Here is a 23,553-nt window from a genome sequence, read left to right on the forward strand (position 1 = left end):
CAAGTTCTTTCTTGAGTAAGCTGGCATGGCTGTGGAATAACCTTACCTGGAACAGGAGGGCTGAACTAGCATTGTTTTATTAAGTTTTCATTAGTAAGTGCACCGTGAACAATTTCAGGAGTTCTGCATGTACTACCACTCTTTTCTGAGCCAAGAGCAGCATTATTTTCCCTCCCACCATTTCAGGCAAGGCAAGGGACTTTTACACCGTTCACACATGTGGTGTTACTTGTTGGCAAGTTCCATCTCTAGAGGTTTTCCTGCGTTCCTCAGTTAATGTAGCTCAGAGGCATTTGTGGGTTAAGATGGGCAAGCTGCTGCCACACAGAAGCTGTTTTCACACCCCTGTAGTGCTGCAGCATGACTGATGGCCTGTGCAGCACAACTCTAAGCATATACTGAATGGAAAAGAGAAATGGTTCTCAGAAAAGTAGTTTCCCTGCTGGTTTTGGGACTCTGGTCTCTGCTCACTCCCCAAATAGTCAGTGCATTTGTAAAAAAAGTGATGATCCAGCCTTTACCAGCCCCTTGCATCTCCCAATTTTTCATCATCTTGGCCCTTTTTGGCAGTCTGTGATTTTAGCTTCACTGTCTAATCTGGAAAGACCTATTATAGGAGAAGGCAGATTTAAGGTGAGGAGACTACTTTCAGATTTGGGGGCTCACAGTACAACACAGGGAAGGCTGAATTTATGAACTATACCAAAATAAACTTGAAATGGTAAAGCAGCAGTTACCATTCTCGGAACCCCATTTGATCAGCTAACAGGAGTAAAGCAACTGTAATTTAGTTTGATTTATCCCAGAAGGAATTTCCTGGCTAAGCAAGCAGCTCTGGCCCACAACAGCTTTTCAGCGTGACCCAGTTCAACAGGGTGCTTCACAATGAGCACCTCCTAATAATTCTATTCACCAAGGAATATGCATAAACACCTTGCTGAATCAGCCTAGGAGAAGAAAAAGCACTGGTGAGTACAGGATGTCTAGTCTTTCTTCCTCTTTGCAATCCTGCCACATCTCCTACAGCAAAATGAGCAGCACTTGACAAGAATGAGGACAGCAATGGCTGCACAGGCGAGCAAGAACGCCAGAACATCCAGGCAGTGGTACTGGTACCAGGTAAGATGGTGGGCGGCTGGTCTCAAGTGCTTTGCTCCTTTGTGACGCATGACAAATTCAACCCAAAAGACGGCTCTATCCAGAGGCTTGATTGCCTGATCATGATGTATCTTGGATAACCTTAGAGCATTTTCCTTATAGCTGGAGAATTTAAAAAAAAAAAAAAAAAAAGGAAACCAAAGAGATTTGTCACCAGTTCCTGAAACAACCCATTCAGCAGCTGACAGTCTTCCTGAGGAAGGTAAACAGCCCTGCTTTTACTTTCATCAGTGTTATTAAAATATATTTGAAACTGATCAAATTTACTTCTATCTGCATGAAGCTGGGTTACAAACAGTAACAGACAAAGCCAATCTTCTGCAAAGAAAAGTTACTCAAAATTATTCCAAATACTCCTTTAAAAAAAGCAACATGAAAACATTTGCAGCATTTTCTGTTCCAGTATAACCTAAGGATATTTATAACTCAGAAGCCAAGAGAAAGAATTGTTGTGGCTGCAGATAGAGGAGACTAATACAAGTAAAATTGTCAGCCAGAGCCTCCAGAGAATTTAGACTGGCAGAGAATAAGGGAGAGACAGAGCAGAAAGCTCTCAGGAGCTGCTCTGGGCTTTCCAAGAACTATTTGTCTCAAAGGGATCACAAAATGTAGTACAATGAAATCAAATTACTGATCTCTCCTTTTTGAAAAATGCTAATTCTCAGAAATTAAAGATGGTTTTCATCTGAAACCCAAACTCCAACTACTCAGTATTTTTGGTGCCTGGAAGTGCCAGCAGAATTTCTCACATCAGCAGCCAAAGGTTTTAATAACCTCCTCCTGCTGTATGGCAAGGACAAAACTCACGTGGAATTGTTGATGACTGTGTTCAGTGCATTGACGAGGTCCTGCGTCGTCAACGTGTTGAAATCCAGCTCCACTGCAGCTCCCTTGGCCCTCATGTGAGCGATGTTGTCGTGCTGGTCAGCAAACATGGGAATCCCAACCATGGGTATCCCATGGTAGATCGCTTCGTAGATCCCGTTGGTCCCACCGTGAGTAATGAAGGCCTTCGCCAAGGGGTGGCCTGGAGCAGGGAGGGAAAGTCACGTGTGACAAGAGCTGTGGCAGGCTGCGTTTGCTGGGACACAAACGTAGCAAACTCCCTGGGGGAAACGCACTGCTAGAGCAGGGAACAGCCCTGAGCCTAGGATCAGCAGAGCTGCGACACCTGGCTTCCACACATTCATGTTCGAATGCAGTATGTGAATTGGCATATTCCTCCAGACTAGCTCAGGCTGACTTCAGCCCTTCTGCTGTTGTGCAGTTCTCATTTTTGCATCGTCTCAGGTTCACAACAGTCCCCTGCTGCAGCCTGGCTTGGGTGAAGTATTTTCAAGACTGACCCCAGGAGATGAACTGCAGAGGCCAAACCCAGCTCCAGAGTACATGGCTATTTCGATATTTACTGCTGCCCACGGGTGGGTCTTAGCCCTTCCAGAGAACTGCCACCGAGCTCTGTAAGACAGGGCCTTTGGCTTTAGAATCATAGAATAGTTTAGGTTGGAAGGGACCTTCAAAGCTCATTTAGTCCAACCCCCTACCATGAGCAGGCATGTCTTCACCCAGATCAGGTTGCTCCATAGTTCTTGTACAGCTGCTCACCCTAAAGCCAAAAGCAGGCTAGGAAATAAAGGCTCCAAGAGCAAACCTCGGCTGCTTAAGCTGCGAAACTGTCACCACAAGCACTATGTGGTTCTTTTGACCAAATAAGCCATTTTAGTGGGAAAACAAAGGAGGAAGCAGTTTTTCCGAGGGCGCAATGCATCACAGATAGAATCAGGCTCACCAAGCAGGTCATTTTGGGGTATCCAGTCATAAATCCTGGTGTTGGAGCCCAAAGTTTCTGGCTTTTTCCCTTTGTACCGCCAGAGGACCTTGAACAAAGGAAGAGTAAGATAAATGTAGTGCATGTGACATGCTCTTCTGTATTATTACATGTAATGTAGATCTTTATCTCAAACCCATGTACCTTTTCCCAGTAATTCAAACAGCTTAGGCTCCAGTTTAGCTCTTTGATTGGTTATGTGCTCATTATAAAAATTACATTAAATGATTTTTGTACTTCAGCCTATGGATGCACCTCCATGTCATTTGGTGCAGAGGAGGGGAAACACCAGAACTCCCTGTGAGGAAACTCTGCCTCTCTGCAGAGCCCAACTTCCCAGCTGTGGCACATCCAGCAGAGATGCAGATGAAAAAATAGGCTGGTGCAAACATAAAAGGCTCACTGAAGGCAACCAGACAGGTGACCAAAAAAAACCAAGGCAAGTTAGTTTAGACTCAAAAGAAAATTCACCTTTTGTGGAAGCTGGCTGAGGGCTCTGGCAATGATGTTACTTTTTTCATCAGTGAGGTTGTAGACCATCGACCCAAGAGAGAATACCACGATGCCGTGTTCCCCTGAGCTCTGAACGAATTCCTCCATTTCCTAGGAGAGGCAGAAAACATATTAAGAGTAATTATGCACTGCAGATTACACAGATTTCTGTAAACAGAGGGCATAACCTTTTTAGCTGATCGAGGAGACGATCGTGGTGTATGAGCAGCTCTGCTGACAGAAGGGCATTACAAAAATAGACCTGACCTTGTACAAAACTGACACGTTCTCCCCAAGAAGAAGCAGGACAAGTTGATACAGGTGACAGGAGCTTTGTCATTTTGAAAGCAAGTCAAGCAGCTTCAGGACACATTTCTTCCAGAGCACAGGGAGCAGGAATGGATCCTGGCAGGGGAGTGAGAGGGCTGTACCCTGTGGCACCCTCCCTAGCACAGCCAGTGAAGATTCTGGATTTTCCCAGAACAAGAACTTCTCATTTCACAAATCCGCGGGAAGAAGGAGTGCTGAAAAATGCCAGGGTTTTGCAAGCATCCTGATGCAACAAGTTGCTGCCATCACTTTGTTAGTCATCCACTTTCCTATTGCTTGCAATACAGCACGTACTGCTGAATGGATTTTATACAAATCAGACCAACAGGTCTTCCTGATTATTTTTTTTTTTTTAGCTAGTGTCACGTAAAATGTAGCAATATCATCCAAAAGGGAATGGTTATCCATTTCCCCTGATTCAAGCCCTGCTACAGGGGAGAGGGAAGAAGAGTTGTAGGGTTTTTGGTTTTGTCTTTTGTCTTGTTTTGTTTTGGTTTTCAGTAAACAACTTGCATTGAAATTACCCTGTCTCCTCTAAGGCTCCTACAGGAGCAATAATGTAGACCTGAGCATGTCATGTTGCTGTCATCAATATCTGGGAGTTTCAAATGCCTCCTGAGTATTGCCAGTCAAATCAGACCATAGGCTGGAGACTGAGCATTTTACTCCCCTTAAGATGTCTTAAACTAAGCAACAGTAGAAAAGGCATTTATCTGTAATCTCTTTCTGCAAGTCTTGACTCTGCTTTGCCTGAAGAATTTGTCCCTTCATAGAGCCTTTTTGTGTTGCATGTTTCAGTGTTACCACAAACTGCAAGTCTGTGTTGCAGAAATAAATCTTACGACATAGCACCTATTTTTCCTAAAATAAACACCACATTTGGTTCCGGTGATGCAAGTTCTCATTTTTTCAGAGGGTAGGCTGTAAACCCAGCCCTCAGTTTGCACAAAGCAGGGCAGATTGCTAAATAGCTCTGTGCTCCCCACGGGCAGCAGAGAACCTTCTTTAAAAATCAGCTTTCTCGGGCCATGGCTTGCACGAGTGGCAATCAGCGAGAGAAACAGTTTTTGTTCAGCTGGGCAGATACCCAACTGATGGCAGAACCAAGTCAGGATACCTTTGGTAACGGCTTTGCAGGCTGGCAATGAAGTCCTCCAACGAACTCAAAGTTGGGTAGGAAAGGGCGTGGAAATTCAAAATCCCAGTATGTTCTGATTAACCAGATCTCTGCTTTCCCCATCGTCTCACACAGGGTTGTGGGCCTTCCTATGGGCAAGGTACAAGGGGTTTACAACATGCACGTGAGCAGTCTTGTTTGCTGTAGATTGCGAAACAGGAGCCTTACCTTTGTCGTTTGGCACTCCCAGTCAATGTAATCTATCAAATCGTGCATGAAATGAAAACATGGACAAATCCAGACCTATTCCTTGCCCTATGCTGTGTTTGGCCTTGGCAGGTTGCCACAAATAAGGTAATACTATCTTCAAAAGGATTTCGAACCTTCAGGATTAATTTAGAGCAGCATGAGTAAGCGGGAAACATTTAATTCCTGTGTTACAGAAATGCCATTCTTGTACTGCTGAATTACTTCATTACCTCAAAGTGCGTTATCACTACAAGCACAGGAAGAGAACACTCACAGAAAACTTAGTTCCAAATAAGAAAAAAATCACAAATCGATGATCAGCAGTCAAGGAGGAAGAAAGATTTTAAACATTTTTCAAATGGTGACTCAGTCGGTGGCTGCTCAGGCTACAATAAAAGCCAGGTTCAGCCAACCCTACTTTTCTTGGTGACTGGCTCAGCTCCTTCCAACACATATTGAGAGAATTTGGCCAAAACTGTAGATGCTTTCAGTGTAATTTTATGCAAAATCCAATGTTTCTCAAAATCTATCTATAGAAAACAATCCAGTGGGGGAAAAAAACCCCAAACCAAAACAACAACCAAACAAACAAAAAACACCGCACAGTTTTATAGCTTCCCATTTGGAAAAGTAACATATTCTCAGGTACATGTTGCAAGTTGTCTTTGCAATATTTTCCCACCAAAGTGTAACTGGGAGTAAAAGGGTTGGAAGTGTTGGTAAATGATTGTCCACAGCCAGCCTAATGCAAGCAGGAACCAAGCAAAATAAGCAACAAAAGAAAAATTATCTGTAGGACATCTTCTTATACTACTTGATCAGCATTAAAATGGGCACTAGTACATTTTTATTATTTTAATTTAAATAGTAATGAGGCAATTAGAAACTTACTGGAGTGAATATTAAGCTTGCATTACAACTAGAGTGCTAGAAAGGTGTGATTCTGTGATTAACATGGTAGGAAAACTCAAACCAGGGAAAAGGGATGCAACAGGATAAACATCCTTGCTGTTCAGTTGTTATCTGCCCTAACACAGTTATTGTGTGCAAGATTCAAAGTCCATTGAATTCAAAAGGTCACTCTGATAGACTTTGTCTCGAGTCTGAGCTGTACTATGTTGGAACAGGACTTTCAGGTATTTATGTAGTTTAAGGAGAAGATTTCGAACTCTGGATGGTGGAGGAAAGGGGAAGGTGACAGTTCTTAGCGTTTATTCTTGGAGAGTAGAAACTCAGGCTTAGCATCACGTATTAAGCAGGGTTGCAAGGTGGTGCCTCCAGACAATGTACACAACGTGAACCAAGGGTGCTTTTATGCTCTGCACTTGCCCAAAGTCAGCTAGTGTTCCTAGTCAGAACAGGGTTAACTCCATTCCTGTGTTGCCTACAGAGCTGTCTCTCCAGAGCCTTACACTGTGTTAAGGAATGATTTTGCCCTCCAGCCTATATCTGCTCTCTCTTAATTGCAGGAGTACCTGTCATCAAAATGAAGAGCTAAGAACTGTCCTCTAAACTCCTCCATAAGCACTAAAATGGGCACACAACTCACTGGAAGAGCTGAGCAGCAGTATCATCACTGACAAAAATTGGAACTATGTGCCCTAAAGACCATAAAAAGGAACAAGAGCAAAGCCACACTGCTGTCTGTTAGACTAGACCAGACCTAAAAAAGAAAGCACAACCTCCATATGACCAGAACAAGATTACCATTTCCGCTGGCCATTACGAAAGAATATTTTGAGACAACACCACTGAGCTCCCGAAACATTCAAAAGCACAACCTATGCAAGAGCAGAGACCACTCAACAGCTGCCTTACCTAAGACATTACTGTAGTACCCATCCCATTCATCTTGCCAAAACTTCGAGAAAAATAAATCCGTGTAAAGGTAGAAAAGAAAGTTCTGTAGTCTTTCCTCGAAGGACATCTGGTCTGTCAGCCCACTTGTGCTAGCAGGCACATAAGAAGGTGGGGACGGGAGCCCACCACACAGCCGCTCTGCCACGTTCGCATCGGAGAAGCGGAAGCTGTAGACAAAAGGGATTGCTAAGATCTCTGCTACGAGCTCCCCACCTAAAGCCAGGGGGTCAGCGATCAGAATATCGAACTTGGCCTGCCGCAGCTTCTCTATCAGCTGAGGGTTCATCACCAAGGTGTCACAGGTCTGCTTTGATATGTCGGTAAAGACATCCAAGTCCTTTTTCATCCTCCACATCTTCTCCCAGAAAGAGAGATTAGAAGCTTCATTCAGCCAGAAATTGAGGAATTCCTCCGTGACAGCATCCAGGCTCTGCTGGGAAAAGGGGACTTGCAGGACCTCAAAGGTGAAGGGGGAGGAGGTGTCTTGGTAGTCGATGAGCAGGTTGCTTGAGGCCACCAGCACAGTCACTTCATGACCCCGGCGAACAAGCTTTTCCAGTAGGACTTTCACGTTGATCCAGTGACTTGCATCCGTAGGCCAGACCACCACTTTTCCACAAAAGCCAGTGCTCCAGCAGCACATGCAGGCCCACAGCAGCCAGGTGAGCCTTGGCCCCTTCATCTCAGCAGTCTGTGCACAGCTCCGGTCTGACTAAGCTGGGAGCAATTCACTGCTCCAGTGTGCCAGCACGCCAGGGACAGCGAATAGGTGAGATCTGCCTGGTGCCAAGCTTGGTAAGAGGGCACGCCAGAAAACAAAATTGCACTCACAGCAGGGCTGGGCAAGCAGCAAATCCTGTGCTGGAGTCTTCTCCAGTTCTTGAAATAAGGGCGGTTTCTCGTTCTGCTCACCACAAAGTGCATTTTGCAGCATACAAGGCCCAGAAGCCCTTGCCCAATGTTGTGGTTTAACTCTGGTAGGCACCTAAGCACAACAGTCACTCGCTCACTACCCGGCAGGAGGAGAGGAAAAGAATCAGAAGGGCGGAAGTTAGAAAACCCGTGAGTAGAGATAGAGACAGCTTAATGAGCAACACAATGACAAAAATTCCAAGAAAAATACTGCAAAACCAACACTTGCTGGCCACCAGCCAACCAATGCCCAGCCAGTCCCTGAGCGACAGCAGCCCTGGCAAACTTCCCTCCACCAACTTTTTTTGCTGAGAACATCATCGTGTGGTACATGAGGAAAATGCCTTTGGTGAGTTGGGGTCAGTAGTCCCGGCTGTGTCCCCTCCCAGCTTCTGGTGCACCCCCAGCCTCCATGCTGCACATACGTTGCTCAGCAATAGCTGAAACACCTCTGTGTTATCAACACTATTTACAGCACAAATCCGAACTGTAGCCCCACACAAGCTACGACGGGGAAAATTAACTCTATTCCAGCCAAAACCAGTATGTCATATGTCTTCCTCACCCTGTAAGAACAAACCTACTTATAAAGCCAGTTATGGTTTTTATCTCCTCACTAGGTGAAAAGTGTTCTGCAGTGATTCACAACTAGTGATTTACCTAAGATACTGCTGAAAGGAAGGAGTCTTGGTAGAGTTAACTCCAGCATCAGACTGCTGCCAGAGAGAAAAATGAAGTGAGGAGCACTGGTTGGTGTCTTAAATGCCAAACCCCACATTTTACAGTTAATAAAAAAGCCAACACAAAGTCTAAGCAGGCCTGAGACTTACACAAGGCATCAACAAACTGTGCTCCTGCCAACGCAAGATTTTGTAGCCTCTGCCAAATGTGATAAACAATACGAATAAACATATGGTTGGGTACCATAATAGCAGGATTTCCTGACAACTTAGTTTTCACAGCAAAATTACATCCTACTAGTGAAAAATAAACAAAAACTTAGAACCTCACATTAAAATAATACCAATTTTATCTGTCCAACAACATTTATATTTACCCTGCTTCCTTTAAACGTAATAATAAATACTTCAAACAAAAAAGTAAAAATACTTATACAATGATATAAAAAAATAAACACAGCTAACTTCTAACACTTCTTTTAAATATTATTAGAAAAGCAACAAGCCCTGACTGTGCTGAGGGCCTTCTGTCACTGCAAATTTGGCCTCAGCTGTATCCAGTTTTCCTGGCATGCAGTATCAGTTGCTCTCCCAAGCCTTTAAAAGACCAGAGGAAGCCTTTACATTTTCTTTCCAGATGAGCCAGGGAGTGGGAAGGGTGCTGTGTGGAAATAAAAGGTAGTATTGCTATGTAGTTTTCCATTTTTTATTTCTGTTTCAAAATTTTTAATTCAGTAGTAGTGTTTAGTGGGTGTATAGTCTGTTTTACTGTTCTTTGTCCTGATTTATGTATGGATATGACTCATGAGTCCTGTTTGCCGTGGCCTTAGCAATGTTTTACTTACTCCAAAGGTATCTGTATGGACTTTGTTGTACCAGTGTAAATAAACAGATAAGGCTTATATTTAACTGGATTGTTTGATTTCACACAAGAATTCTGGAGAACGAAGAGTGAGTTCAGGGATATTTTAATTATAATTTGTGCCTTCGTTCCTAAGTTCTGAGAACTTCTGTGTGTACAGCAAGTGTAATATGTGGAAATAGGAGCAGCCTTACCTAAAGCATGACTGTAGTATTGATCCCAGCTTCCCCAGAGAATGTAATGGTACATGATATCCTGTATGGTGTAGGTAAAGATGTTTTTTAGTCTCTCCAGGAAGGACATCCTATCTGTTAGGCGGCTGATGGTGGCTGGGATGTAGGAAGGAGGTGCCGGGAGTGCCCCACAGTGCCGCTCCAGCGTGTTGCCTATGGAGAAGCGGATGGTATACACAAAGGGGATCCCCAGCTTCTCAGCGACCAGCTCCCCACTGGGCACCAGTGGGTCTATCAAGAAAACATCAAAGGCAGATGTCCTCAGCCTCTCCAGCAATGCTTTGTTCTTCAGGACTTCATCACAAATGATTTTGGTGAAGTTCTCCAGCTTGTATATCACTTGAATTGTCTCATAAATACTTTTCCAGGCAGGTAGTGTTCTCTCCTTGTAAAAAAAGAAATAAAGAGCTTCTTCTAGTGAGGCAGCCATCTCTTCTTTGGTGATTGGCACCTCAAACACCTCAAACTGGAAAGGTGAGGGTTGAGTGGGGTCGAGGATGAGGAAGCATGAAGGCAGCAGCACGGTCACTTGGTGGCCCCGCACCACAAGTTCCTGCAGTATGTAGTCCATGTTGAGCCAGTGGCTGTTGTCAGCTGGCCACACCAACACCTTCCCCCCAGACCCCCAGCCCAACACAGCCAGCAGCCACAGCACTGCCACCTCCTTCCCAGCCATAGCCAGCCCTGTGTGGAAGCGCCCTTGTGGCCTGACTTCGCTGGGAGGAGCTGGGCTGGGCCTGTGTAATGCTGCCTTCTTCTGGAGGGCAAGGAGCCAAAGTAGCTGGTGTGAAATCCCATCCTGGATAACTGTGCCTTTCCCTGGGGTAAAAAGGTGGCTGGGGTCAGCTGGCACCATCTGGTGGTCAAGAATGTGTTGAAGCTGGAAGATGTGCTTGCTCTGGAGCCCGGGGGGGAGAGCGGTGAGCCTTGGGGGGCTTGGTCCCAGAAGGGTTGTGTCCTGTTGGTCATCCTGGTCCTTGTGCCTGTCTAATTATGGTCTCTGTGGGTTTTGGGGTTTTTTTGGTAGAAGATGTGACTTCTCCTCTGTGTTTCAAAGAGAAGGATGGATATGTTAACCCACTGTGTGGGCACCCTTTTGCTTTATAAAGCCACTGAGTGTCAGTTCACGGTGCGCTTAAGATGGTGATCCAGGGCTGCAACTTACAAGTTCGTCTCTAAAGTGGATGAAACTCCATGGTAAGTGACTCCAGTGTCAAATCAGACTCTCCTCATGTGAACTTACATTCTCCAGAGCATGCATCACAGGAGGCCAGGGCTAGCAGGTGATGGTGTGGGCTGTCCTACCTGCCATTAGGTGCCAAAAATGCACAAGCGCAGCCAGAAAATCTGTTAAACAGTTTTACTGATGGTCATACTTCTGATGTGCCTCTAAGAAATAATGTAAGCCCTCTTCACTGTGCCAAAAACCATCATTGCTGGGCTCCTGCCTAGCTCTGGTGTTTGCTGTTTTCCTAGTCATGTTGTTGTGCAAGGCTTTTCCTTCTGTGCTGCCTAGAGCATCCTTTCCAAGGTGATGGAAGCAGCTGGGCTGTGAGACGACAAGGTGAGATACCTCCTCGGCTGCAGACAGGCCAACAGCTTGGTGTACTTGTGGAGTCCTGAAGCCTGCAAGTGTTTGTGGGCAATTGAACCTGGTGGGATTTGGAAGTGCTCCTTTTTTCCACAAGTTCAATGTGAGGTTAGGAAAAAAGGCCTGCTGGTCGCCTGTGACTCATGCTTACATAAATACCTTTTTCTGTGTATTTACTCGAAACAGGCTAGAAGAAAATCCTGTGGCGAACTACTTGTTGCTTTCACTGTTTGCTCATGGGTGGAGGGTATATTTTAAATAAAACTGGGTTTGCGTGGAGAGGATTGGTTTCATATGCCCAGGGGTGGAAGTGGAGTCTCTGCGAAGCCACCATGCATTTCAGTATTGCTATGGAGAGTGGCAGGGTTGGCTTGTAATTCACCAGCCCTCCCCTCCTTGTCACAGTACTCTGGAAAGATGAGGAAAGCAGCCACTTGAGGGCAAATATGTGAGCTGAGCTCTCCTGGCTTAGGCCCCTATATAGTGTGGATGTTGTTGCAACCTCCACATTGGAAAAAAAAAAAAAAAAAAAATGATAGTGAATGTCAAATCCATCAATGGAGATGACCACCAGTCCTTGTCTAGATGCAGTGGCATAACAGCACAACACCCTGACAGGGGAGTGGTTGTGATTGATGGACCATGGTGGCTCATTCCCTTTTCCACACAGGAACATAATGACAAAATTCTTGCTGGCCTCCCTGAGACCTTGACTTTGCAACCCTGCCTATTTCCTACCTCTGCAGGTTTTGAAGCTGTATAGAATCATGTCGGTTGGAAAAGACCCTCAAGATCACAAAGTCCACCTGTTAACTCAACCCTGGCACTAACCTGTGTCCCTAAGAACCTCATCTCCACATCTGTTGAACCCCTCCAGGGATGGCGACTCCACCACTGCCCTGGGCAGCCTGTTCCAATGCCTGACAACTCCTTCTGGTAAGAAATAGTTCCCAATTTCCAATCTAAACTTCCTCTGGTGCAACTTGAGGCTGTTTCCTCTTGTCCTATTGCTTGTTACTTGGGAGCAGAAACCGACCCCCTGCCTCTTGCTCCAACCTCCTTTCAGGCGGTTGCAGAGAGCGAGGTCTCCCCTCACCCTCCTTTTCCCCAGGTCCCTCAGCCATTCCCCATCACACTTGTGCTCCAGCCCCTTCCCCAGCTCTGTTCCCTTCTCTGAACTTGCTCCAGCACCTCAAGGTCTTTCATGTCTGGAGGGCCCCAAAACTGACCCCAGGATTCAAGGTTTGGCCTCACCAGTTCCCAGTACAGGGGACAGTCACTGCCCTGGGCCTGCTGGCCACACCAGTGCTGGTACAAGCCAAGATGCTGTTGGCCTTTTTGGCCACCTGGTCACACACTGGCTCATGTTCAGCCATTCCTTGACCAGTGCCCCCAGGTCCTTTTCTGCCAGGCAGCTTTCCAGCTGCTCTTCCACAAGCCTGTAGTGTTCATGGGGTTGTTGTTACCCAAGTGCAGTGCCCAGCACTTGGCCTTGTTGAACCTCATGCAATTGGCCTCCTCAGCCCATTGATCCAGCCAGTCCAGATCCCTCTGTATGGCCTTCCTGCCCTCCAGCAGATCAACACTCCCACCCAATTTGGTGTCATCTGCAAACTTACTAAAGGTGCACTCAATCCCCTTGTCCTGATCATTGATGAAGAGATTAAACAGAACTGGCCCCAGCATAGCGAGAAGTGAAGCAGCAGAAGGCTTACCTAGGACCTTGCTATAGTAGACATCCCATTCTCCCCAGTAGCTCTGGAAAACATAGTCTTGCAGGTGATAAGACACGATGTTTTTTATTCTCTGGCTGAAGGACATGCTGTCAGTGAGCTCAGACAGGGCTGCGGGTGTGTAGGACGGCGGGGTGGGGATCTTCCCACAGTGCCTCTCCAGGGTGAAGGCTGGGGAGAAGCGCAGCGAGTAGACAAAGGGGATGGCCAACTTGAGAGCCACGAGTTCCCCACAAGGGGTCACGGGGTCTGACAGCACCAGGTCATAGCCAGACTCTTGCAGACGGGCCATCAGCTCTTGGTTGGTTACCACCGCATCGCACATCAGCCTGTTCATCTGGTTCCAGTTTTTGGATAGTCTTCCCAGCTCCTTGTAAAACTGCCAGAAGGTCAAGGTGGTTGGCCTGTTATCCAGCCACAGTGCCACTACATGCCCAATCAAGTTCTCAACAGTGTCTGTCTCAAAGGGCACATTATAGACCTCAAACTTCTCCACAGCATCAGCAGGTTTAATGAAGAGGGAAGCGTTGGACACCAGGATGGTGACGTTATGCCCACGGTGGATGAGCTCCTGTATAATTATCTTCACATTCAGCCAGTGGCTGCCTTCTGTTGGCCAGACCAACACCTTCCCACAGGAGACAGGCCCTAGGAGAGTGACCTGAAGAAGGAGCAGCTGGAGGTATTTCTGAGAGCTGGTGGCTTTTGTGGCCATGGTAGGGTTAACAGCTAGATAACATGGGAGTTTTCCCTTCCAACTAGGAGCGCTCCAGCTCTGTGTGCAGATGGTTCTTCACAAGCACCTTGAGCAAAGGCAAGAGTTTGCAGCTGCACGGGTAGGGCCTTTCAAATCCACGTTTGGTCTTGGGCCTGAACAGACAAAAAAGGATGGTTCGTGTTAACTTTTCCCTTTCTGCCTTCTACCCTGCTAGTTTTCCCCTGAGACAGCTCCTTTCCTTGGGTAGAACTGTAGAATCGCAGAATGGTTTGGGTCAGAAAGGACCTTCCAAGCTCATCCAGTCCAACCCCCCTGCCTTTAACAGGGACATCTTCCCCCAGATGATGTTGCTCAGAGCCCCATCCAGCCTGGCCTGGGGTGTCTCCAGGGATGGGGCACCCACCACCTCTCTGGGCAACCTGGGCCAGACTTTCACCACTCTCAGTGTCAAAAATGTCTTCCTCATGTCTAGTAGAGGGGTGGCAGCAATCTCCACTGATGTCAGAAGTCCCTACTGCCTTCAGGCTGCTCACTTTGCATGAGAAGAGTTTAATCCTTTATTTTTTTTATGTCTTTTGTAGTTTTTACTCTGAAGAGCAAAATCCTTACTGTGGAAATGAAAGCAAATACCAGGGAGTCTCTTCTTGCTGTGTAATTATTGTATCAGTAAATTCTGGCAGAGTTAGCAATAAGTATTAGCAAACAAGTGGCCTTCTGCCTACATTGGAGATGTCCCGAGATTTGCTGGAGAATGTATGAACCACATCTGACTTTAAAATGCCTGTATTCCATTGGAAACAACTGGAAGCAGAATCATAGAATAGTTTGGGTTGGAAGGGGCCTTGAAGCTCATCTAGTCTAAACCCCTGCCATAAGCAGGGACATCTTCACTCATATCAGAGCCTCATCCTCCCCTGCTGAGAGAAGGCAGCAAATCCTTTGTTTGGGTGATGATAATGCCAATAATATGTACTTTGTTTTGTTATATAGCAGGTGGTTTCCAGCCACTCCTGGACAACTTCTAAAGCAGGGAGCTCACTGTTGCTCTCTGGGGCAGGTGAGCACCAACCTGGTCATATTAAGGGTTTGGTTTGGGGGTCTTAACACTGGTCTGGAGCTCTCCTGGCTGCTGAAATTTCTTTTTGGAGCAAACCCTACATCTTCTGGGGTGGCTCTTGCATGGAAAGTCAGTTCTTGAGTGTAAGGTGTGGTGTCCTGGAAGGAGCTCTTAACCACTTGGATCCAAAATGACAACTAAACCCCAGGTGTGAAATAGTTCACTTGATCTGACACAATTTGGGGGATGAATGCCACACAGCAAAAAAAGCTCTTACCTAGCGGGGTCTTCCAAGGTAGGTCAGTGTTGTGCTCAGAGTCATAAGGTGCAATTTGCTTTGCTGGTTTGCCTCTGTCTTTGGTGTCTCACGTCCTCTGTGCCTGGGCAGTTCTGGTGAGGTTGAGTGTTGAGCAGAAGGAGCTTAAATAAGTTCCACCCTGTTTTTCAATAGGAGGAAGTAATACAATATGGGATGATCACAATGAGGCAGGTATTCTGGGATTATTCGTTGCTTTGTTGTGCTCCAGTAATTTAATAATAGTCAAGATGTTTTTTCCCCATGCTAGGGTATATTATAGTTTTATTACAGAGCCAGATTCTCAGAAGGATTTTGCACCTTGTAGCTCAGAAATTCAACGTCTGACTGCCTAAAAACATTTTTCACCCCTTCCATGGTCCCAGCTGGGGGGAAAAAAAAAAAAAAAAAAAAAAAAAAAAAAAAAAAAAAAAAAAAAAATTGTTAAATAATAGACTTGTTTATAAACTGTCCACAAGAACAAAGAGAAAATCTTGTGGTTGGTTTTGTGGAGTTTTTCAAAAGTTGGTTTGTTACTTGTACTGGGTGTGTGGCCCTTGATTCTGGAGATCTAAGCAAGTTCTTAATGACTTGAAAATATAGGAATCTAAAGATGCATCTCCATTTAAAAAAAATTTTATCCATAATATTCAGCCTGACTCCTCCAAATCTCTCAGATTTCAGAACAATTCCCCCAGTATATTATATCAGTAATTTGGCCCTACAGCCAGGGGTTTCACTGTGATCTCTCCATAGATCTCTATATTCAGGGTATTTTTTTTTTTTTTTAGAGTTCACTTAGTTTATAGAACTAGCTTAGTCCCATAAGAAACTTAGAGCTTTTCCAGCCACTATTGAAAGGCCATTTCCATGTGGGCCAGGGCAGATGTGAACTTTGCTTCAGTTCCTAACCCCTCAGCAACTAATTTCTCCACAGCAAAGGAGAGCTACCACTAGGGGAACCAGAGGGTTAAATTCATCTGGTTTCTGTGGCCAGCTTTTAAAGATGATACTCAGATTACTCTTAATGCAGAGAAGATAAATATTTTGAAGGGATTAAAGGAGAAAATCCAGTAAATGAGAGAAAAGTGGGGCTGAAGATACCAGGTGGTGTTAAGTGTCTGTATTTCACAGATATGGCATTACTAAGTAGAACGGCTGCAGGATCTGATGCAACTTTGTTAAATAATGGCAGGCTTTTTGAGGCTAAGGTGAGTTATGCAAAAGTTAGATTATATAAATTAGTGTTTTCCACATAATTTTGCAGAACGGGGGTGACGGTGTACATAGCACCTCTCCTACTCCCAGAAAACTGGGATGCCAGCACCCCAACGATCCAGTGCCAGTGTAAAAAAGGGAAACTTTTGCCCTGAGAAGCACCAAATGACTCTGGTTTTCTTTTCACTTAGGGCAAAAAAGCAGCTTCTGGACTGAAAGCAGTCTTTAAAGTCTTGAATGTTGAAGGTTAGTTCATCCCCAAGTACCGACAGAAGTGAGTAGATGGAGGAATTTTGCAGAGGTACATGCGCAACACGCTCAGTAAAAGCCTTCTCCTATGTAAGCCCCAGGGGTAATAAGGAAATTGCAGAAAAGTTAATAAGCTGGAATAGCCTTATCATAACCACCCTCCTCAGCTAAATTACATCTTAAAATCTCTACCCTGCAGCTGCAGGACGAAACCACCTTGGACTAGGCTGATGGCATTCCATGTGGTTTTATTGACTCAGTTCAAGACTTGATGAACTCTCTTCACTTCTGTTCTGATGCTGCACAGACACCTCAGTGTGTAAATGTGTAGGCACTAAAAAAAAAAAAAAATTTTAAAAAAGGAAGTGAGAGAGAATCCAGGCCAAGGCATGTGTGTCCCTGCCAGCTCTAGAGTGAGGCACAGTGGTGGGCACTTGCTGAATCTTCCTGCAGATATGGCACATCCCTGTCTTGCCAGCATCTGTTTGACCCCCGCAAGGGGCAGCTGAGTGCTACAGGGATCAGCAGATCTGCAAACAGTGAGGATGTCAGTTTGGTGGGACTCATCTCACAGCTCACTAGCCTGGAAAGGAGCAGTCACACTCCACCTCCCACCTCCCCATGGGCTGCTCATGGTCCCGTGCCAAGCCTTGCCATGCACCAGGTGAGCTCACTAATAATGAGTTGCATGAGTTTGTTTATGGGTCAGGGAGTTAAACTGGTCCACAGAGGATTTGTGCCAAGACCAGGCTGTCATGGAGCGGGGGTCCCCCTGAGGGACTGGCCAGCAGTATTGGATTGAGCATAGTGATAATATATAAATATAGAAAAATAAAATAGAATAGTTTTGGTAAGAAGGGACCTTCAAAGCTCATCCAGTCCAACCCCTGCCATGAACAGGGACATCTTCACCCAGATCAGGTTGCTCAGAGCCCTGTCCAGCCTGGCCTGGGATGTCTCCAGAGATGGGGCATCCACCACCTCTCTGGGCAGCCTGGGCTGGTGTCTCATCTCCTCAGTGTAAAAAATTTCTTCCTCATGTCCAGCCTGAATCTTCCCTCCTTTAGTTTAAAACCATCACCCCTTGTCCTACCACACCAGGCCCTGCTAAAAAGTCTGTCCCCATCTTTTTTACAGGCCCGTTTTAAGCACAGAAAGGCTGCAATAAAGTCCCTCCGGAGCCTTCTCTTCTCCAGGCTTAACACCCCCAACTCTCTCAGCCTGTCCTCCCAGCAGAGCTTTTCCAGACTTGGGTCGTTTCTGTGGCTCCTCTGGTCCCTCTTGAACAGGTCCAAATATAATATGCTATAAATAAATATAAATAGACATGCTATAATGCATTTAGGTGTTCATAGCTCTGCAGAGGACCGAGAAGTAAATTGAAATCCCTGCTACATTTTGGCTGAATCCACCAACTGCACATGACCCTTCTGCTGCACCGTAGCTCCCTGCTGGCTTTCTGGTTTAAAGAAATTTGGAAGCAGAGCAAAGCTGATCTCTGGCTAGGGCAAATGATGAGAAATCATTTTTGCTTATTCAGATGCAGTGTGCTTGAGGTCCTAAGACACAACTGTGTCTTGCAGGAGGGAAGCTTTGCTATTTGGTAGGAGGTTTGTACCTGGGTACACAAGTGTTTCACCTGCTAATTCGAGTGTGGAGGAGTGTTTCTGTGCATCTGTCTGGGAGGTAGGTAGAGGCACCTCCCTTTGCTCCTGGGAAACGAGGTTGGGAGGTTCGGGCTTGGGCTTCCCCTTGTGACTGTGAGGGATGCCGCTTCATCCCTGGGGGAGTTTTGTCAGGAGAAGTTTGTATTTAACTCCTCTGTTTGTAGTGGAGGCATGGTTGGGATTTTGGAGGGGGCTACTCATGATGTTTCAAGGCTGGAGGAATGAGATAGGAGGAACATCCTCTGCTTCAGGTACCACCTGCTTGGGCATCTGGACCCCTCTGAGTGTGATGCGGGAGCCCTCTTGCTCACCGGTACTGTGAGCATCAAGGATTTCACCTGAGCTGTATTCTTCCTTGTGCTGGATGGGGCTTCCAAGGGCACAGTTACTCCTACCATCCCTCCTCTGGCCTCAAAATTAGCTGCAGGTTCTTTACATCTGCCCAAAACCTCTGGGGCATGGCATTTTAGACTCCCTTAGCTGGTTACATTGCATCTCTTTGGCTGCTAACAAGTGCTGTTTCAAGAGCACAGAGATTAGGTACTGTTGGGGTTGCACTTTGAGCCAGGAGCAAGTGATGTATCTATTAAAAAAAACAACTGGTTCTCATTGACAGTAAGGAACAAAACACTTCTTGGAGCACCTTACGTGCCCCTTCACATTACACAAGAGCTACTATCTGAAGAGGTGTCGTCAAAAACTCATCTAACAGACCAGAGACGTTTTGGTGTGGGTGGTTTTTTTTTGGGGGGGTGGGGGGGGGCGGTGGGGAGGAAATAAAAATCAAATATCCATGTTCAATTTATCCAAGTGCAAATATCTAAGGAGCGAAGCAGGGGTGGTTGGAAGGTCTGGATTTATATCCAAGAAGCAACAAACAACAGGTGTGCAAGGGATTCAGGGAGGGAAGAAAATGCCTGGAACAAATACCAAGGAACAAACTGTGTATGTGAGTCAACCACCCTAAAATAGTTGTGGGGCAAAAGTGAATCCCCGGAGGAGGTGCAATGTGCTACGGGTTGTATTGAGCATCACAAGAGCCAGGGCTTCAAAGGCAGATTTATAGAAGGCAAAACTACAGAGTGACTGAACACAGAGAAATCGCATCTGGCTCAGGACCGACTTTTCTATGTGGTTTCTTTACAACAGAAGCGGCTGAAGCCACTGCTCACCAGATATCTCTGCTTGTGTGTGTAATAACCTGAGTTATTTTTACTGAAAAATACAGAAATGGCATCATGCAATGCAAAGGAGCTCCAAGCATCTGAGAGAGAACCAAAAACTCATTGCAATCATTCTATTATGACTTAAAATAACATTTCTTCCAAGGAGGGATCATGGTTCTGTATCTTCTCTTTCTCTCCTTGTTTTCTCCTCACCCATTCAGGTAGGGAAGACTCTGTGGTGACACCAACCACCCACTTTGTTTGTGTTGTAGTTCTAATGTCCAAATTCCAAGCACTTTGCAAAACAAGGGGATTTAACTCCATTTTGCAGCCCGTATCCCCAGTGCCACTCCACTTCCAGACCTGGTGAAGGCGCAGACCATGGGGACACCATGTGCCCTGTGCCAGGACCGCCACAGGTGGCTACGCCAATCCACCATCCTGCCGGGGACAGGGACATGTGTAGGGCAGCTGCCAGGGGAACACTCTCTCCTGCCTCCTCAGGGTGGCTGCCAGCCAGGGCAACCCAGACAACTGGTACTGGGGAGTGGTGGTGACGCCTCTGGTGCAGGGACCAGAGGTCACCACAGGCTCCTGCGGTGCCCAATACTGGGGACAGGGCGGGTGGCAGGAGCCCCCCCTGTGCCACAGCAAGGCCTGGGGGTGCCTGTTCGGTGCTGGTGTCACCCAGGTCAGGTGTGTCCCCCCCTGACCCAGCACCCCAGCGGGGCAGGGAACCAGCTGCCAGGGTTATGGCAGCACCCCCAGCCCCAGGGAGGGGTTCAGGGGTGTCAGCTGCACCCTGAAGTCCCCCAAACCCACAGCCCTGCGAGCCTGAGCCCAGCTACCCCTCCTTGTCACCAGAGGGTCCCCGAGCTGTCCCCCACCCACTCAGCTCCGCTCCCCGAGGCAGCAGCCCCAGAGCACCCACCTCACCCAATGCTGTGTCGCTCCGCGCCAGGAGGGGGACACCAGTGGGTGAAACCGGGAGGTGACAGTGGGAGGACAGGGAGACGCAGAGCCCACGGTGGCTGTTCCTGGGAGGAGATGGAAGGGCAGAGGCCGCGTGGCCAGAGCAGCAACATTTGCCAAGGCTGCTGTGTGCCAGGAGGGAGGAGCGAGCATTGGGGACAACCCACTGATCACTGACCTCCTAGTGGAGCTGTGACCCACCTGTCCGGCCTCCACCAGCCCCCCAGCTCCCTATCTTACACGTCCCAGCCTGTGTTCCTCCACCTGGGGATGGGGAGGCCACCTCCCATTGCCTGTGCCCCGCTGGTGCCTTCCCTGCACACAGTTTTGCCAAAATCCTCTGCTATCGCACGAGGTGCCAGGGGTGATCTCCCTGGGAACGTGTGGTGACACCGGCTGGGGAAAGGTCAGCAGCCGTAGGTGGGGGTCAGAGCAGGCACAGGGCACTGAGCATCCCTCGGAGGGGACGGGGAGGATGTTTTATTTCTCTGCAGCAGTCCCAGGGGACGGAAAGGAGCCCCCGGCATGGCAGCGGTGCCATCGGCACAGTTCGGGTGTGAGGGTGCCAGGTGACGCTGTCTCAGATCTCGGTGCGGAACCGCAGGTTGGTGCCCGACATCTTCTGTGCATAGTCCTGGTCGAAGCGCTCGCTCTGGGCCACAGTGAAGTGGTTCTTCCAGTCCCCAGTGGTGCCTGGGGCCGGGCGAGATGGGGCTCAGCGGGGACCAAGAGGACACGATGGGACAGGACCCTGGGGACACTCACCTTTGCGCATGAAGGGGGAGACGCCCACATCCATGAGGTGTGAGGGCACCATGCTATAGTTGGTGGTGGGGTTGTCCCGCATGGCCTTGAAGGATGTGTGTCGGGTGATGGCGTCAAGTGCTGCCTCTGGCAGCTCCTTCCCCAGGAACTGGGCTACCTTGGTGATCTCCCGGCGGGGGTCCTGTGGGACAGAGGCTGATGCTCACCCCCACATCGTCCCCTAGACCCCCCACCACCATCCACCTCAGGCCCCTACCTCCTTCAAGTCCTCATAGAAGAGGTAGAGGATGGGGTGATCCTTCCTCCGCTCCCAGTAGCCCTTGACGTGGTCGTACCAGGAGCCATAGGCTACTGTGTAAGGAGAGAGACCAGGGAGATGTCACTTGCTGACAGCACCCACAGGGTCCCCACATGCACCCACCATGCCCTGTCCCACCTCTGCCAGCCATGAACTCCTCCAGGTACTGGTCCCATGTCCCAGGGTGGGGGTGAAACTTGTTCATCAGGTCAAAGTGGTAGAAGGAGACAGCCACATCCTTGGCGTTACGCCCCACGTAGATCATCTGCAGAGGGCTCGGTGACACATGGAGACTCGCAAAGTCCCCCCACGGCAGGTCACCCCTTTATCTCTGCTGGGTCCCTCCAGGTGTGTCCCCTCCAGCCCATTACCTTGCAGCGATTTTCCCAGAAGGATTTGGGCAAGATGTGAGCCGGGATGTGGGTCTTGATGATGCGAGGGGACACCATGGCATCCAGCAGCTCCGTGCCTGCAACGGAGGTTCTTCCTGCTGCCAGCGGGGTGCCCCCCACCCCAAATCCCAAGCTTTGCCCACATCCAGCACTCTCTGCCCTGCACCACATCCCCCCTGCTACCTGCTGGCATCTCCCCGGGGGCGGCGAACTCCAGCATGGGCACCCGGATGAAGATGAGGTCCCGCTTGCATTTTTCAGGGTCACCTCCTTGCAGGATCATGTCCACGATCTCGCAAAGCCAGGTGGTGCCTGTCAAGAAGTTGGGTGTCCAGCCAGCGCTGTTCTCACCGGAGCCCCATCGCGGGCACTGGAGGGACATCCCCACATCCCAGCCTGGGACACTCACCGGATTTGGGGAAGGTGACCACCACGATGTCCTCGGGATGGCTCTGGAAGGTGTCGATCCGCTCCCAGCCCAGGGCAAAGGCGCAGACCATGGGGATGCCGTGCACCATGCTCCAGGGCTGCCGCAGGTAGGGGCTCGAATCTGCCATCCTGCTGTTGATTAGGACTTGTTGGGGGGGGCGCTGGCAAGCGTCACAGGGCCACCTCATCCCCAGGGGGTCCCCAAAATCCTTGCTGAGCCCACCCCTCCTGGCCATGGGAAAGAAACCATCCCCTGTTTGCTGATGTCCTGAGAGGCGGTAACTGCCTCCTGCGGGGATTTTGAGGGGCAGCTGGGGGTACAGGGAGCATGGGGGGCACAGCTGGCCCAGGGGGGCTCAGGTTGGTGCAGGCAGTGGGCAGCTGCCCGTACCCAGCCAGCAGGACCTTTCCTCGGGTCTAAAAGCTCGCTGGGGCTTTGCTGGCTGGAGTTTCGGGCTGCTTTCTGAACAACTCCCAGCTGGGGGGACAGCTCCAGGATTGCAGAAAAAGGGGCTCAAAATGTGCCCTGCCTGAGTTTCATCTTGGGCTTTTGGTGTAGGAGGGAGGCAGCTTTGAGGGCAGGTCCCTGCAGGAGCAATGTGACTCAGACAGCAAAATAAAACCCGGGTGAGCCTTGACCTGGGGCACTGGGGTGCTCCTGATGTGGCCGAGGAGGGGGACAGCCAGCTGCTACCATTGCCATCTCCCCCACCCTTGGACTCTGGCATGGGCTCTCAGTGCCCCCCCGCCTTTGTTTTTTGCCCAGGCCTCTGTTGCACAGCAGCATGGGTAAGCCTTGCTTGGGCTCCTCCAAGCCCCGCCTGCCTGTGTCCCCCCATGTCGCACACACAGACCCTTCACTTTTGGGGTGCCAAGCCCCGAACCGTGGCCAGGATCTCCACGTTACCTGCTTCTTCCTCGGACGCTCTGGCAGGGAGGAGGCAAAGCTTTGTCCGCAGCTTGGCCGGGGGAGGATTTATTTTCCCTTCCCTGTGCGGAAGATGGAGGCGTGGGGAGGTGCTTGGGGACGCTGGAGTCCAGGGGACGTCATTAGGGAAGGGAGCCAGGGCAACCCCGGTCCCGGCACTGTGGAAAGGACCACGGATCCGAATGCAGGGAGAAAATCCCAACTCATATCCTGGGGGGTTTCAACGTCCCCTTGTCCCCATCCAGGTGCCACCCACATGGATGTCCCCAGCTCCTCGGATGTCCCCAGCTCCTCGCAGCAGTGTGGGGCTTGCTAGTAGGATGTGGGGGTCAGGCTTTGGTGACTCCTCCCCTC

General features: G+C 48.5%; 2 protein-coding genes across 4 annotated transcripts; both read right to left on the reverse strand.

Annotated features, from left to right (window-relative positions):
• Positions 1-983: 983 nt before the first annotated feature.
• Positions 984-13,760, reverse strand: LOC135988041 (UDP-glucuronosyltransferase 2A2-like). 3 transcript variants are annotated; one of them, XM_065633574.1, is made up of 6 exons: positions 13,028-13,760; positions 4,926-5,074; positions 3,458-3,589; positions 2,948-3,035; positions 1,966-2,185; positions 984-1,260 (listed from the first exon to the last, which is right to left on the reverse strand). In XM_065633574.1, exons 1-6 carry the CDS (start codon positions 13,758-13,760, stop codon positions 984-986), a joined length of 1,599 nt encoding a protein of 532 aa, XP_065489646.1. The 3 variants fall into 3 exon arrangements, with proteins under 3 accessions (XP_065489646.1, XP_065489648.1, XP_065489647.1); XM_065633576.1 differs by lacking the exon at positions 13,028-13,760 and adding an exon at positions 9,683-10,397; XM_065633575.1 differs by lacking the exon at positions 13,028-13,760 and adding an exon at positions 6,993-7,716.
• A 6,711-nt stretch (positions 13,761-20,471) lies between these two features.
• LOC135987886 (sulfotransferase 1B1-like) lies at positions 20,472-23,258 on the reverse strand. The gene is made up of 8 exons (XM_065633161.1): positions 23,179-23,258; positions 22,252-22,403; positions 22,026-22,154; positions 21,822-21,919; positions 21,589-21,715; positions 21,409-21,503; positions 21,153-21,333; positions 20,472-21,080 (listed from the first exon to the last, which is right to left on the reverse strand). The coding sequence occupies exons 2-8, from the start codon at positions 22,397-22,399 to the stop codon at positions 20,968-20,970; spliced, it is 891 nt and encodes a 296-aa protein (XP_065489233.1). The 5' UTR covers positions 22,400-22,403; positions 23,179-23,258; the 3' UTR covers positions 20,472-20,967.
• Positions 23,259-23,553: the final 295 nt, after the last annotated feature.

Source organism: Caloenas nicobarica, chromosome 4 (genome assembly GCF_036013445.1).
Source record: "Caloenas nicobarica isolate bCalNic1 chromosome 4, bCalNic1.hap1, whole genome shotgun sequence".
NCBI lineage: Eukaryota > Metazoa > Chordata > Aves > Columbiformes > Columbidae > Caloenas > Caloenas nicobarica.

What these genes read in the sequence shown, in the direction of transcription:
- LOC135988041 (XM_065633574.1), bottom strand. Translation starts at nt 13,760, where the DNA reads ATGGCCACAAAAGCCACCAGCTCTCAGAAATACCTCCAGCTGCTCCTT. An exon ending in TCAGCCAGCTTCCACAAAAG is followed by an intron (nt 3,036 to 3,457) that starts GTGAATTTTCTT and finishes CCTTTGTTCAAG; the next exon opens with GTCCTCTGGCGGTACAAAGG. An exon ending in ACCCCAAAATGACCTGCTTG is followed by an intron (nt 2,186 to 2,947) that starts GTGAGCCTGATT and finishes TCCCTGCTCCAG; the next exon opens with GCCACCCCTTGGCGAAGGCC.
- LOC135987886 (XM_065633161.1), bottom strand. Translation starts at nt 22,399, where the DNA reads ATGGCAGATTCGAGCCCCTACCTGCGGCAGCCCTGGAGCATGGTGCAC. An exon ending in GGTCACCTTCCCCAAATCCG is followed by an intron (nt 22,155 to 22,251) that starts GTGAGTGTCCCA and finishes ACTTCTTGACAG; the next exon opens with GCACCACCTGGCTTTGCGAG. An exon ending in TCTATGAGGACTTGAAGGAG is followed by an intron (nt 21,334 to 21,408) that starts GTAGGGGCCTGA and finishes TCTGTCCCACAG; the next exon opens with GACCCCCGCCGGGAGATCAC.